This window comes from Chrysochloris asiatica, unplaced genomic scaffold (genome assembly GCF_000296735.1).
Source record: "Chrysochloris asiatica unplaced genomic scaffold, ChrAsi1.0 scaffold00280, whole genome shotgun sequence".
NCBI classification, from domain to species: domain Eukaryota; kingdom Metazoa; phylum Chordata; class Mammalia; order Afrosoricida; family Chrysochloridae; genus Chrysochloris; species Chrysochloris asiatica.
In genome coordinates, this window is record NW_006408798.1 from 3,334,140 (window position 1) to 3,347,226 (window position 13,087).

At 38.0% G+C, this 13,087-nt stretch overlaps 1 protein-coding gene across 2 annotated transcripts in view; it reads left to right on the forward strand.

Annotated features, from left to right (window-relative positions):
* LARS (leucyl-tRNA synthetase) overlaps nucleotides 1–13,087 on the forward strand; it is a 64,696-nt gene that overhangs the window by 32,773 nt on the left and 18,836 nt on the right. For both annotated transcript variants that reach the window (XM_006874511.1, XM_006874512.1), the window contains 5 exons: nucleotides 836–893; nucleotides 3,578–3,641; nucleotides 7,476–7,659; nucleotides 10,935–11,025; nucleotides 12,657–12,797. In XM_006874511.1, the coding sequence (XP_006874573.1) occupies nucleotides 836–893; nucleotides 3,578–3,641; nucleotides 7,476–7,659; nucleotides 10,935–11,025; nucleotides 12,657–12,797 (538 nt within the window). The remainder of the gene's footprint in view (nucleotides 1–835; nucleotides 894–3,577; nucleotides 3,642–7,475; nucleotides 7,660–10,934; nucleotides 11,026–12,656; nucleotides 12,798–13,087) is intronic.

Sequence of the window (13,087 nt, forward strand, 5' to 3'; positions counted from 1 at the left end):
ATGGTCTATTCTGGAGAATGTTCCATGTGCACTTGAAAAGAATGTGTATTGTGCAGTTGTTGGGTTGAATGCTCTGTACACATCTATGAGGTCCACTTGGCTGATTGTTTAGTTCTGAGTTCACTACACCTTTTTAAGGAAGGATTATAATGTCCTCTTTTTACAGACAAGGAATCTAGGAAAGTCGGAGGTTCAAATCCACCAGCCACTCTGTGGGACAAATATTAGGCAGTCTGATTCCACAGAGATTTATCGTCTCAGAAACCCTAGCAAGCAGCCCTGCTTGGTCCTGTAGGGTTGCTGTGAGTCAGAATCAAACTTGATAGCAGTGGACATGCCAGCATTGTTGTTAAGTGCCGTCGAGTTGGGTCCTACCCATTGTGACCCTGTACCAGGTTTCCAAAGAATAGCTGCTAAGCTTGAATAGCTGTTCTTGCAGTTCAAACTGACTTGCAGTCCAGAGCATTAACCCTCAGTGCCATGCCAGGATCCATACCGGCATTAAGTATCTATATTTATTAATTTATACAAAGATACCATATTGTATACAAACTTTTGTCACTTGCCTATTTCACTTAGTAATGTTTTAAAGATCTTTTCATATCCATGCATACAGTCCTGCCTCTTACTTTATTGTATGCTTGCACCACAGTGTACACGAGTATCACCAATCATTTACTAATGAAGACATGGATTGCTTTCATTTGTTGCCTATAAAAACAGGATTGCAGTAAATATCCTTTTAGCAAACTGTTACTGTTAGCATTTACCCAAAAAATATCCTAAACTCTAATCTTTAAGTTTTATTTTGTGTTTTACACCTTTTCCTGTAAAGTAACAAGTGGCCCGCAGCTGTTAGAGCAAATGGACATCTCCTCCTGAACTCAGAAAAGGTAATACTTCCTACCTTCATTGAAGATCTGAAATTCCACAGAAAGGGTTTTTAATTTAGTAAGATGAACTTAAAATTTTTAAAAAAAAACATGAATGAAATAGTTAACTACCTTCCACTTAAGCCGGGGTAGTGTACTTGGTTAAACGTTAGGCTGCTAACCACAAGGTTAGCAGTTTAAATTCACCAGTTGCTCTGTGAGAGAAACATGAGGGTTTCCGCTCTCGTAAGGATTTTTAAAAAATGTTTTATTGTGAATTATGTGATAGTTTACATAGGAGAACATTAGTTTTATATTCATTCTATCCTATATCGTTTCATTGCCATGGTTACAATCCCCTCTATGCATCATCAACCAACAAAAGGGTATACCCTTCAAGCCTGCCCCCCAGTCATCAGCACACAGCCCCTCTCTCTCTCTGGGTCTAAAGTCCCCAGTCAGTCCCTCTCTCCATGTCATCATTTCTGCCTCCATCTCTGGCGTCACTGTTTCTCTGGGTAGGGTCCCGCTGTCCGCTCTTCTCCCTTGATGGTCCCAGGGACCTCCGCTCCTAGACTGGAGAGTTAATCACTCCCTTCCTTGCTACAAAACTCTACCTTTACATTTCCAACCCTCACAATCAGTCCTGATAACAATCATTCACTATTGTATCATAAGTGACTCATCTGCATTTCATTTCATCATCTCCGCCTAGACAGATTGGATAGTACTCACTGGAGATTCTACCTTCCTCCATGCCCCCTAGCTCTAGGTTCCCTCTTGAAAGCTTGTAAGCCAGTCACTTCTTGCCTTTGTAGCCCCCCCATTTTGGGTAGCCAATGTCCAAGTTGCCCATCCCTGTCTACTCTGTGTATGGAGAGGGTGGGAATGATCCTTGCTGTAAAGATTTGTTCCCTCTTTTGAGCTACTGCATCCATAGGTGTAGGTCAAGTTCATCCTGTAAAGATTTACAGTCTTGGAAACCCTATACACAGTCACTGTGAGTCGACTTGACGGCACACTTCATCATCACCACCTCAGATATATAGAACTAACAGCATAAATGAAATGTTACTTTTTAAATTGAGCTAGTGAAGTAGATAAATATAATAGCCTGAGAGTTGGGCAATTATACTTAAGAGTGACAAAAGGTGACCCTGATTGTGATTAGTAGAGAGGGATGTCGGTATGCTATTCTTATCTATTTTATTTCTGTTGTTGTTGTTAAGTGCCTTCAAGTCAGTGCTGACTCATAGCAACCCTGTATAGGGTTTCCAAGGAGCAGCTGGTGGACTTAAAGCACCAACCTTGCAGTTAACAGTGCAGTGCCATACCAGGAAGCCATGTTTACTACTGTTGCTTCTACTACCACTAATATTACTTCTAATATGTGTGGTTTTTATATACCGCATGTTGCATCATAACATTAATCAATATTCTTAACAGAAGGTTGTGTATACTTCATCACAGTCAAAGTTCCCACTTGCTTCTATGGTGCCTTTGTGCTAGTTAGAAAGAGGTACCTCACTCCATGAAAAGAAATTGTAATATATTTTTAATTTTTCATTAATAACATTTATAACAACTTGGATTTGGTGCAGTGAATGAATTTTGCTGTTACCAATGGCATGTTTGTGGGAAAAGAATATTTGTTAGTAAGTATGCATTAATTAAAATAGTTATAAATTCAAACAAATAGTAGATTCGAATTGCAGCATGAAATACCAGATTCAACCAGTGCTCTAATACTGAAAGTTGATAAAAGTATTTAAGATATTTAGTTAATTACTACACTGAAATAATCCTTGTTTAGTAGCATGAACTATTGAAGAGTTTGGTAAATTAACAAGGACTTTTGATTAATCCATTCCTCCTTTGTAAGTAAAAGTGGAATAATACATATTTGAATTCAGTTAGAACATGACAGTTTTTTGGTCTGTCTGAACATTGTTGTTCTATGCTGATTTTAATAGAACACGATACCTTTATTGCCATGTAGTGGAAAATTGGTATTATAATCACCTCTCTTTGGCATTAGAAAAGTGGTGGTAAAGACATACAAAAATTCTAAATAATAACGATTTCTAGGCTGTGAATGGAATCTGCTTAGATGTGCTTCACTCATGTTGTTTGTAACTCAGAGAAACCAGTTATTGTGATAATGACAGGAAGTTCCTTCAAATCCTGGCCTCCTGAGCTAGTTTATTCCATTTCTGAATGACTTTGTGACCAGGTAAAAGGTGCCATCGTTATAGTGGACTCATTCTACATGTCTACATTAACTACCAGGGGACATTAATGGGCAAAGCAGTAGCTTGAGTATCATAGCAGATTAGACATCCTGTCCTGGCTCGGTTATTGTCTAGCTGAGTGACCCACACAAATATCTTGGTTGGATGAGCTTCAGTTTTTTGCCTTTATAAAGTTGTTAAGTGCTGTCGAGTTGCTTCTGACTCATAGCAGCCCTGCATAAGGTTCCCAAGGACTGGCTGGTGGGTTTGAACCACCAACCTTGTGGTTAGCAGTCCAGTGCTTATCCTACAGTGCCACACCAGGACACTGTAAAGTTAATGTAAGGTATTATTTTTTTTCTATGTTTCTAATTCCTTTTTGTCTTTGTCTGATCATGTCCAACGCAGTTAATTTGGGTTGATTGATAACACCATATTGCTATTAATGCCTGACCCATTTACTTTCCATTTCAGATGTCGAAATCCACAGGCAACTTTCTCACTTTGACCCAAGCTATCAATAAATTTTCAGCTGATGGTGAGTATTTGTATTTGCTAATTGCTGTTGCTTGTTGCATAGGATCTGATTCACCTCTGATTACAGAAGGCAAGTTAAAATGATTGTTTTAATTTTATTTCCTTATTCTTTTGCTTCTAACGTTATTGTAAAACAGTCAGATTTTCTTTGCAAAACCTGTGAAAGCTGGAGCCTGTGTAAGGTAGAAACTTGTCATGAAGAAAAACGCAAATATTTTCCACTAAGAGAGCAACATTGCACTCTGTCAAAGGTGAAAAACTTAGAGACCCAGAAAAACAGGGCAGTCACGCTGAGTTCCTTCTCTCACAGGTGTCACAACAATAGAATTGCTGAGGTGATCTTTTAGGAATAAAGTCAAGCTAAGCTTACTTGGACTCTTTGAAAGGAAACTCACTGTTAATTGTCACCTGGATTATTTATTTTTTACTTCCTGGTGTGGTGCTGTGGGATCAGTACTGGACTAGCTAACTGCAAGGTCGGCAGTTCAGACCCACTAGCTACTTCTCTGAAACCCTAGAAGTGGCACTGTGAGTCAGAACTGACTTCACGACACTTAACATAAAATTGAAGACTTGGTTTATAGAGATAAATATGTAGAAAGATTTCCTAGTATACTCGGTGTTCTGGTGACTTAAATCTAGAAGCATTAATTTTTCAGAAAAGCTTTTTTTTTTTTTACATACCCCATCTCATCACTATTGCATTTTAATTATTTTGTCAAGGGAAGAACTGCATTGTGTAACCTGAAGGAGCCATTCATTCCTCATGTAACCTAGTTGTTGATCCTCATGGTGCTTCTTTTTGATTGGTAATGGCCAGCACAGTTTGAGTTTTCAGTTCTTCCTATTTAGAACTAAGCTCTTTCTGTCTCTTAGCTTGCATGCTTTAAAGGGTTACTTACTTTTGATTTGGTAATTGCAAAGAGTGAACACCAAACACTTTTGCTTCTCATCTGGGCTCAATAATTCACTGTAGTGACCACGCAGAACGCAGACACCATACACACAGTTACGGAGTGTATTAAGGAAGTTAACAGATTACAATTCAGAATCAGAAATGCTCAGGGCACAGTAGTTCCAGTCAGAACAGCCTCTCCTCAGCCACACCCACAGACAGACTTCTCTATACCTTACTAATGTTACATAGCTCTTTTAGGCCTGCTGACACACCATTCCACTGTAGCCTCAGCCTGACAGCACTCGGCTCTAGTTTCATGGGTCAGCAGACTTAGCTCCCCCAATTAAGTCTGTGGAAGCACCCCACTTTGTAAGCAAGCCTACTTCCCAAAGTCACTCAGCTGTACTTGCTCTGTGATCTGGGAAGCCCACTGTTCTAGTTCTTACTCTGGCTCTTGGTTCTCCTGCTGCTGCTCTGCCACTCCCATGGTGTCAAGCTTTCTGTTTCTGGGTCAAAGAGGTTCATTGCACAGAAATCTCGGGGTCCAAATGACACGCTTTTCTTTAAATTGTAGTGAAATTTCCCCCTCCTGTTTCTGAGATGGATCATCTTATACCACTGCTAGAGTTTCACATTTTTACAATTACAATTAACTCTTTTAACACGCACAGCTGAATCATGTCATCCTATTAATGTCTTTTCCAACAGGAAAAGAGTTGTTTGGTGGGAGTTACAAAGACTAAAGCTATACCACAGTATTGCTTTCAAATGGTTCAATATTTAAAGGGTATAAAAGCTTGGGCAGTGAAAATACTCCCTCACACACTTAACCCTACCCATGTATATATAGATAACCAAAGTTATTTGTTCAGGCATTGCTGCAGAGAATCTGAATTGGTACAACTCTCTTCAAGGGAAATTTGGCAGTGCCTAACAAAACTCCATATGCACTCACCTGTATGTCTCAACAGTTTCACCTTTAGGAATCTTGACTAAAGGAATACCTCTAACAATGCAGAAATATTTGTACACAAGGGGTTGCAAAAAGTTTGTTAACAATACAGAAATATTTGTACACAGGGGGTTTCAAAACGCTTATGAAAACAATGGAATGTTTCTACCAACTTTTTGAAGTCCCCTCGTTTATATGCATAATTATTGCATCATTTTCTGTTCTTGTAACATACTGGAAGCAGCCTAAATGTCTACATGTAGAAGAATGATTGAATGAATTGTTGTTGTGTTGTTAAGTGCTGTCGAGTCAGTTCCAACTCATAGTGACCTTGCATAGGGTTCCCAACAAGCAGCTGGTTAATTTGAACCACTGACATTGTGATTCAAACCGACCTTGCGGTCCAGTGCATTAACCTCCAGTACCACACCAGGATTCCTTGTGATGAAGTATAATGTACCTGTAAATAAAGAATGAAGAAGATCTTTATACACTGATTTGAAGTGATTTCCAAGATATATATATATATAAGTATCTCTCCCAAGATATTTTTTAATTACAAAAGGAGAATAATAACTTTATAGTCAAGAACCTTGGCAGTGATCAAAGTTAGTATAACCAGTAATAAGTCAGACAACATCACATACTAGCTAATGTCATGCCCTGAGAAGGGGTAATATCACTTCTGTGGTATTCTTGCCAAAGGTGCATAACCTAAATTTAATAAAGAAACAACATCAAACACACCCATATTGGAAGAAATTCTAATTAACTGACTTCTTGTTAAGTGTCATTGAGTTGGCTCCAGCTCATAACGAGCATGTATAAGGTTTCCAAGGAGCCATTGTTAACGTGTTTGAATTGCCTATCTTGTGGTTAGCATTCTAGTGCTGATCCTACAGCATCACAATATGACTAGGATTTAATCAAGAAAGGCAAGGAGTGGCTGAGAAACTGTCACACATCAGAGGAGACATAACAAATAAATGTAAGATTCTGGATTGGATTCAGGAACGCATAAAGGATAATGACGGAAAAACTTAGGAAATTTGAATTAGTTCTATAGTTTAGTTTGGTTTTAAGTATACTATAGTTATATGAGGTGTTAACATATTATATTTAGTGTTCTGCACTTTGCCTCTCTCACCTAATGGTTTATATTTGAAATCTTTCCATATTGATCCATAGAGAGTGTCCTTATTCTTTACAGTAATGTAATATTACATTGTAGGGGGATGTCATATAATTTATTTAATTAGACTCTCATTGGTGGACATTTAGTTTTTTTCCAGTATTTTAAATTAAAAGATTTGGTAGTACAGGCATACCGCAGAGATACTGATTGTATGTTTGAGTCCAGATTACTATAATAAAGTGAATATTATGATAAAGTGAGTGGCATGGATTTTTTGGTTTCCTAGTGTGGTGCTGTGGGTTATGTGTCAGACTGCAAAGTCGGTTTGAACTGCAGGGTCGGTGGTTCAAGCTCACCATTCACTCCTTGGAAACCCTCTACAGGGTCACTATGGGTCGAAACTGACTTGATGGCACTTTACAACAACAATAACAGTGCATATAAAAGTTATGTAAGCCATATAATTATTGGATTCCAAATGACTAATACCAGTCCATTTCAGCTCACTAGTGTGTAGAATATCTATCTTTATGCATTTAATTTCATTTTTGATAGCTTCCAGTTTTCCTAGATTCATACTTTATGCATTTCTTGTTCCAATTAGTGGATGTTTGCAGCTGTTTCTTTCTATTTTGAGTTGTATATGTAAATCCATACTGACCATTCAAATATGTTAATAACATAGCTAGAGATCCTGCTTTTGGGAATTTGTATTTGTGTTGTTGAATCAGACCAGTCCTTTAAAGCATTTGTTATTTCTTAATTATGTAGGTTTTTCAGGGTACCAAGTTGGACCCATAGGTGATGTTTAGTAACCATAGTTTTAATTTATTTTTTCCACTTCTTCTAGGAATGCGCCTGGCTCTGGCTGATGCTGGTGACACTGTTGAAGATGCCAACTTTGTGGAAGCCATGGCAGATGCTGGTATTCTCCGTCTGTACACTTGGGTGGAATGGGTGAAAGAAATGGTTGCCAACTGGGGTAGCCTAAGAAGTGGTTCTGCCAATACTTTCAATGATAGAGTCTTTGCCAGGTAAGCCATGGGCTCCACCTACTTTATATTTTAGAGTTGCTTCATAGTCCTAGTGCAGTTTTAAGTTTTCCTTTTTTATAAAATAAATGGATGTTGTCGCCATCAAGTTGGTTCTGACTTACAGCAACCTTATGCACAACAGCTATGACATTTAAAAAAAATGTTTTATTGTGTTTTTGGTGAAGGTGTTCATAGCAATTTATATTCCCATTCAACAATTTCTACACAAATTTTTCATTGACATTGGTTACATTCGTCACAATGTGTGAACATTCTCATTTTTTCTCTTGTGGTGGTTCTGATTCTATTAATCTCAATTCGCTGTCTCTTTACAGTCTCATCTTTGTTTAAAAGTAATTATTGACTAATAACTACTATTTTTTGAAGGCTTACTAATGCCTGACACGGTGCTAAGTACTTTGTGTCCATTATATGATTTTATCCTCCTATCAACCTTATGTGATAAAGATGTTATTAGCTATATTTCACAGATTAAGAAGCTGAGGTTTAGAAAAATTAAGAATTTCATTAAAGCCAATAATTGTAAACTTGCTTATGAATTTGCTTCTGTCTGTCTCCAAAGCCCATTTTCACAATCATTTTGCAATGCTGTCTTGCCTAGGGCAGAATGGTTAAAGGAGAAAGGAGAAGTGTTACCCCCTTTAAAAGACATTTATCGGCCTCTTACTTTGTGTTGGAAACCATCCTAAGCACTGGCATTACAAAAATTAATAAGACCTGATTCTTCCATGTTGTCTAGCAGAAGAGGCAAATGTTTACCCAAACAGTTATAAGTGCAATAGTAGGGATAGAGAGACTTCAGAGGAGATGACATGTGAGTTCTTGGGTCTGTGACAAATAAGCAGAAATTTTTGCAGGGAGAGCAGAAAGTGCACAGAAAAGTGCAGTTTTTACTTTGGTATTTATTGGAACAACAGTGAGTACTGTGACTGCAGTGTACTGTTCATGGAGGACCAGGGAAAGATAAAACAGACTGGGGCCAGATTACACCAAATTATGAAAGATCTGGGAAGCCATTGAGAAATCTTTTTTTTCCTTTCTTTCAAATTAGTATCCAGTATCAGTTAATTAGAGTAAATTTTTAAGCCATTTTTATAGTGCATTTTGGGTTTCTTTCTTTTTTTTTAACTTTTTATTATGAATTGAGTGAAGGTTTAAGAACAGATCATCAGTTTTACATTCAATAAATCATATACTTTGTTTCATTATGATGATTGCAGTCCCCTCCATGCACCAACAGTTAACAGCATTTACCTCTATCCACTTTTTTTTTTTTTCTTTTTAAGGTTTTTATTGTGGATTGAGTGAAAGTTTACAGGGTAGATATCATCAATTTTACATTCAACAAATCATACACCTTGTTTCATTACAATGCTAATAATCCCCTCCATGTATCATCAGTTAACACTATTTCTCTCTATCTACTTTAGCTTTAAAACAAACAAACAAAAAAACCACTCAGGCATATATAATAATTTACACTTTCAAAGGGCGCATTCTGCAAGCCTGCCTCCTGGCCACCAGCTCTTAGTCCCTCTCTTCCCATAAATCTAGAGTCCTTGGCCACTCCCCCTCTCCATGCCCCCATCTTTGCCTCTGTCTCTGGCATCTCTGCTTCTCTGGATGTTGTTGTTGTTGTGAAGTGCCATTGAGTTGATTCTGACCCGTAGTGACCCCTGTATAGGGTTTCCAAGGAGCAGCTGGTGAGCTTGAACCGTCATCTATGCAGTTCAAACAGCTTTGCAGTCTGACGTATTAACCTAACCCACAGTACCACACCAGGACTCCTCTAGATAAGGTTCCAGCATTCTGCTTGTTCTCTTCTCCCTTGATGGTCCTAGAATTCTCGGACTGTAAGATTAACCACTCCTCTGTTTTTGTTACAGAACTTCTACCTTTACAATTGTGACAGTTGCGTTTAGTCATTATAACAATTACTACGGAATGATACAAATCTTACCCCCATCTCTTTTCACCAGACCCATCTAGACAAGATGACAACTATTCAGTGGGGACTCTTTCTTTCCCCCCACACTCTTAAACTAAACTACCTGTTGAAACCTTGTAAGCCAGTCACTTTGTGCCTTTATCACTCCTCATTTTAAGTAGCCAGTGTCTAAGTTGCCCATCCCTGTCTACCCTGTGTACAGAGGGGATAGCAATGAGACTTGATGTGAAGACTCTTTCCCTCTCTGTTGGTATTTAAAGTTAACTGCCTCTATGAGTATAGGTCAGGTTAGTCAAATTGTAGCAATTTACCCTTGTTTCCTTTATCAAAAAAAAAAAAAAATTTTTTTTTTTTCTAATCTAGTCAAGTTCTGATTATCAAGCCATCGAGGCTAGGTCAAATGGGTACTGTCTGCAAGTTTGGGTTTTCTTGTGCATCTCCCCTCACTTCATATCAGCTGAATGGCTTCACTCTCAGCTCTAGCCCTCTGTGGCTATGTCCTTGTCCATGGGCTCAAGTGTCTTCAGGTCTCACCACACTTTGGACCAACCAGCCCTTCCTCTTTTCTCTCTCATCTCCAGGTCTATGGGAGTCTGCATTTTGGGTTTTATAACAGTTTCCATCTAGGAATTTTTAAGCATTGTTAACTGTACCCTAAACAGGAGCCATCAACAGTGTCTGATGACATAACTTAAGGGAATAGACAAATAAGGAGGCAGCAATAGGCAGTTTTAAGGAACACAAAATGGGCTTGTGGTTGAGCAGTTTTAAAGTGCCATGGGCTTCCAAAAGAACCAACAGATCTGTGTTGGAAGAAGTGCAGCCAGAGTGCTCCTTGGAGGCCAGGATGGCCAGATTTCATTTCTCATACTTTGGACATATTGTCAGGAGGGACCAGTCACTAGAGAAGGATATCATGTTTGGTAGGGTGGAGGATCAGAGAAAAAGAGGAAGACCCCCAGCGAGATGGACTGGCCAAGTGGCAGCATCGATGGACTCACGCGTGGCAACAATAGTGAGGTTGGCCCAGGATTGGGCTGTGTTTCATTCTGGTTGTGCATGGTTAACTGTACCCCAAACAGGAGCCATCAACAGTGCCCAATGACGTAACTTAAGGATATAGACAAATAAGGAGGCTGCAGTAGCCAGTGTTAAGGAACACAAAATGGTTTTGTGATTGAGTAGTTTTAAATGTTTCAGATTTTATTCTCGTTTTGCTGTTTATTTGTTTATAAAATGACTTCTTATTCCAAAGTAACAGTGCTTTTAAGTTCAATAACCTTTTTCTCTCCCTGTTATTTGATAGTGAAATGAATGCAGGAATTATTAAAACAGATCAAAACTATGAAAAGATGATGTTTAAAGACGCTTTGAAAACAGGCTTTTTTGAGTTTCAGGTAGGCAACGAATTCTTTTGGTAAACCATATCTGTGTGACTATGTCTGTACTAATTTCCCTTCTGTTAAAACATAACTGAGGAGTCCTGGTAGTGGTGTGGAAGGAACACTGGGCTGCTGATAGCAAGGTCAGTGCTTCAAACCCACCAGCTGCTCTGTGAGACAAAGATGAGGCTGGCTGTTCCCATTAAGACTTAGGGTCTCAGAAACCCTATGGAGTAGGTCTGTCCTGTCCTGTACGTCTGTCCTGTCCTATAGGGTTGCTATGAGTAGGAATTGACTCAGTGGCAGAGGGCATAATAACTCATTTGAAGGGAGATCCTGGAAATCCTACTAAGAAATTTAAAAATTCCTTAATAGAGTATAGGTTTAAGTAGCTTCTTTGGTACATTTTCTGTTGCGTTCATCTGATATACAGAGTTCTGCTCCTAGTTGAGCCATGGGTATGAGTAAAGAGATTAAGACTAGCATCAGTCATATTTTTCATTGAAACCTTTTAAAATTGATCAAACCTTAGGTTCTTTTGTAACTATAGGCAGTTTCCAGATTACAAATTAGTTCCATTCCTAAATCTGTCTTTAAGTTGAATTTGTACATAAGTTGGAGCAGTTAGGTATGGTTCATATCTAGCGTCAGTTTGTCAGATGTTTGTCTTACCTTATAAAATAATATTTAGTGTACTTTTCTGTACATAAAAAAGCATTAAGGAAACACCTTCAGATACACTCCATCATCTTTGGCATGATAATGTAATGATAGTGTTCGGATGCACATCACAAGGTAGTTCCTGTTACAGACCACTGTATAGTCCTTGAATTTTTTAATATAAGAGGGGGTTGCTTTAATTTATTATGGGTGTGGGCTCAAAAGTATGGGCTGGACTTAAGCCTGACATTCCTAAACATAATTGCAATTAATTTGATAGGAAACTGTTCTGAAGTGTTCCACAAGGTGTCAGTATTTCCTCAGGTTTGGTGTTTCATGTATTTAAAATAAAAGTGTAGCTCTACTCAATCAGTTTTGTAAAATATCATATTGGAATTTATGTAATTGGTTCTCAGAGATGTTGTTAAAGAAGGATAAGTGGGGAACATGGCAATGTGATGTATGTATAGCCTTTTTTGATATTTAATATCTTTCCTGTGTGCCCCTCGGAGCATTAATCCTTGTTGTTTGTTGTTGTTATGTTGATTCTGAGTTATGGTGAGAGACCCTGTGTGTTGTAGTAAAACTGCGCTCCATAGGATTTTCAAGGTTGTGACCTTTTGAAAATAGATCTCTATGCCTATCTTCCAAGGTTCCTCTGGTCGGGTTTGCACTGCCAACCTTTTCGGCTAATTGTCAAGTGCTTAACTATTTGCGCCACCCAGGGGTTATTCATAGCACACAGTTAAAATTGTTCAACATTGATGTTTCAGTTAGAAAAACTGCAATATCCTTTTGGCAAAGATTGATACACATTTATCTTCAAGTTGTTAAAATAAAATGAAACCTCTGTAATAATTCACTGTGGAATTTTAAAAGACTAAAACTTTAAAAATACATGAAAAAACAAAGATATTGACTTTTTTTTCTTATAGTTTTATTTTAAAGATGTGAGAGAAATAGTAAATAATTGCATTTTTTTCTAGGCTGCGAAAGATAAGTACCGTGAATTGGCCATAGAAGGCATGCACAGAGAACTCGTGTTCAGGTTTATTGAAGTTCAGACGCTTCTTTTGGCACCTTTCTGTCCACATTTGTGTGAGCATATCTGGACACTCCTTGGAAAGGTAGCTGTAAAAACTTAAGATATTGTGGGCGGTTTTTATTTTTACTCCATTAAGTAAATGTTGTATTGTTGTTACTTATGGGGAAAAGGCTGAAAATGAGTATTTCAGGAATTAATAAATACTGTCATATTATTGCAACAGGTTAAACTAAAGCTACTTTTGTTAACTAGACAGATACTTGTTCCTGTATTTTTATGCACACAGTGCATAAATTAAGAAAATGTTTTCTGCATGTTATTATCACCTAATTTCCATCTGTTTGAAATGTTGTAATACATTTGAATATATTA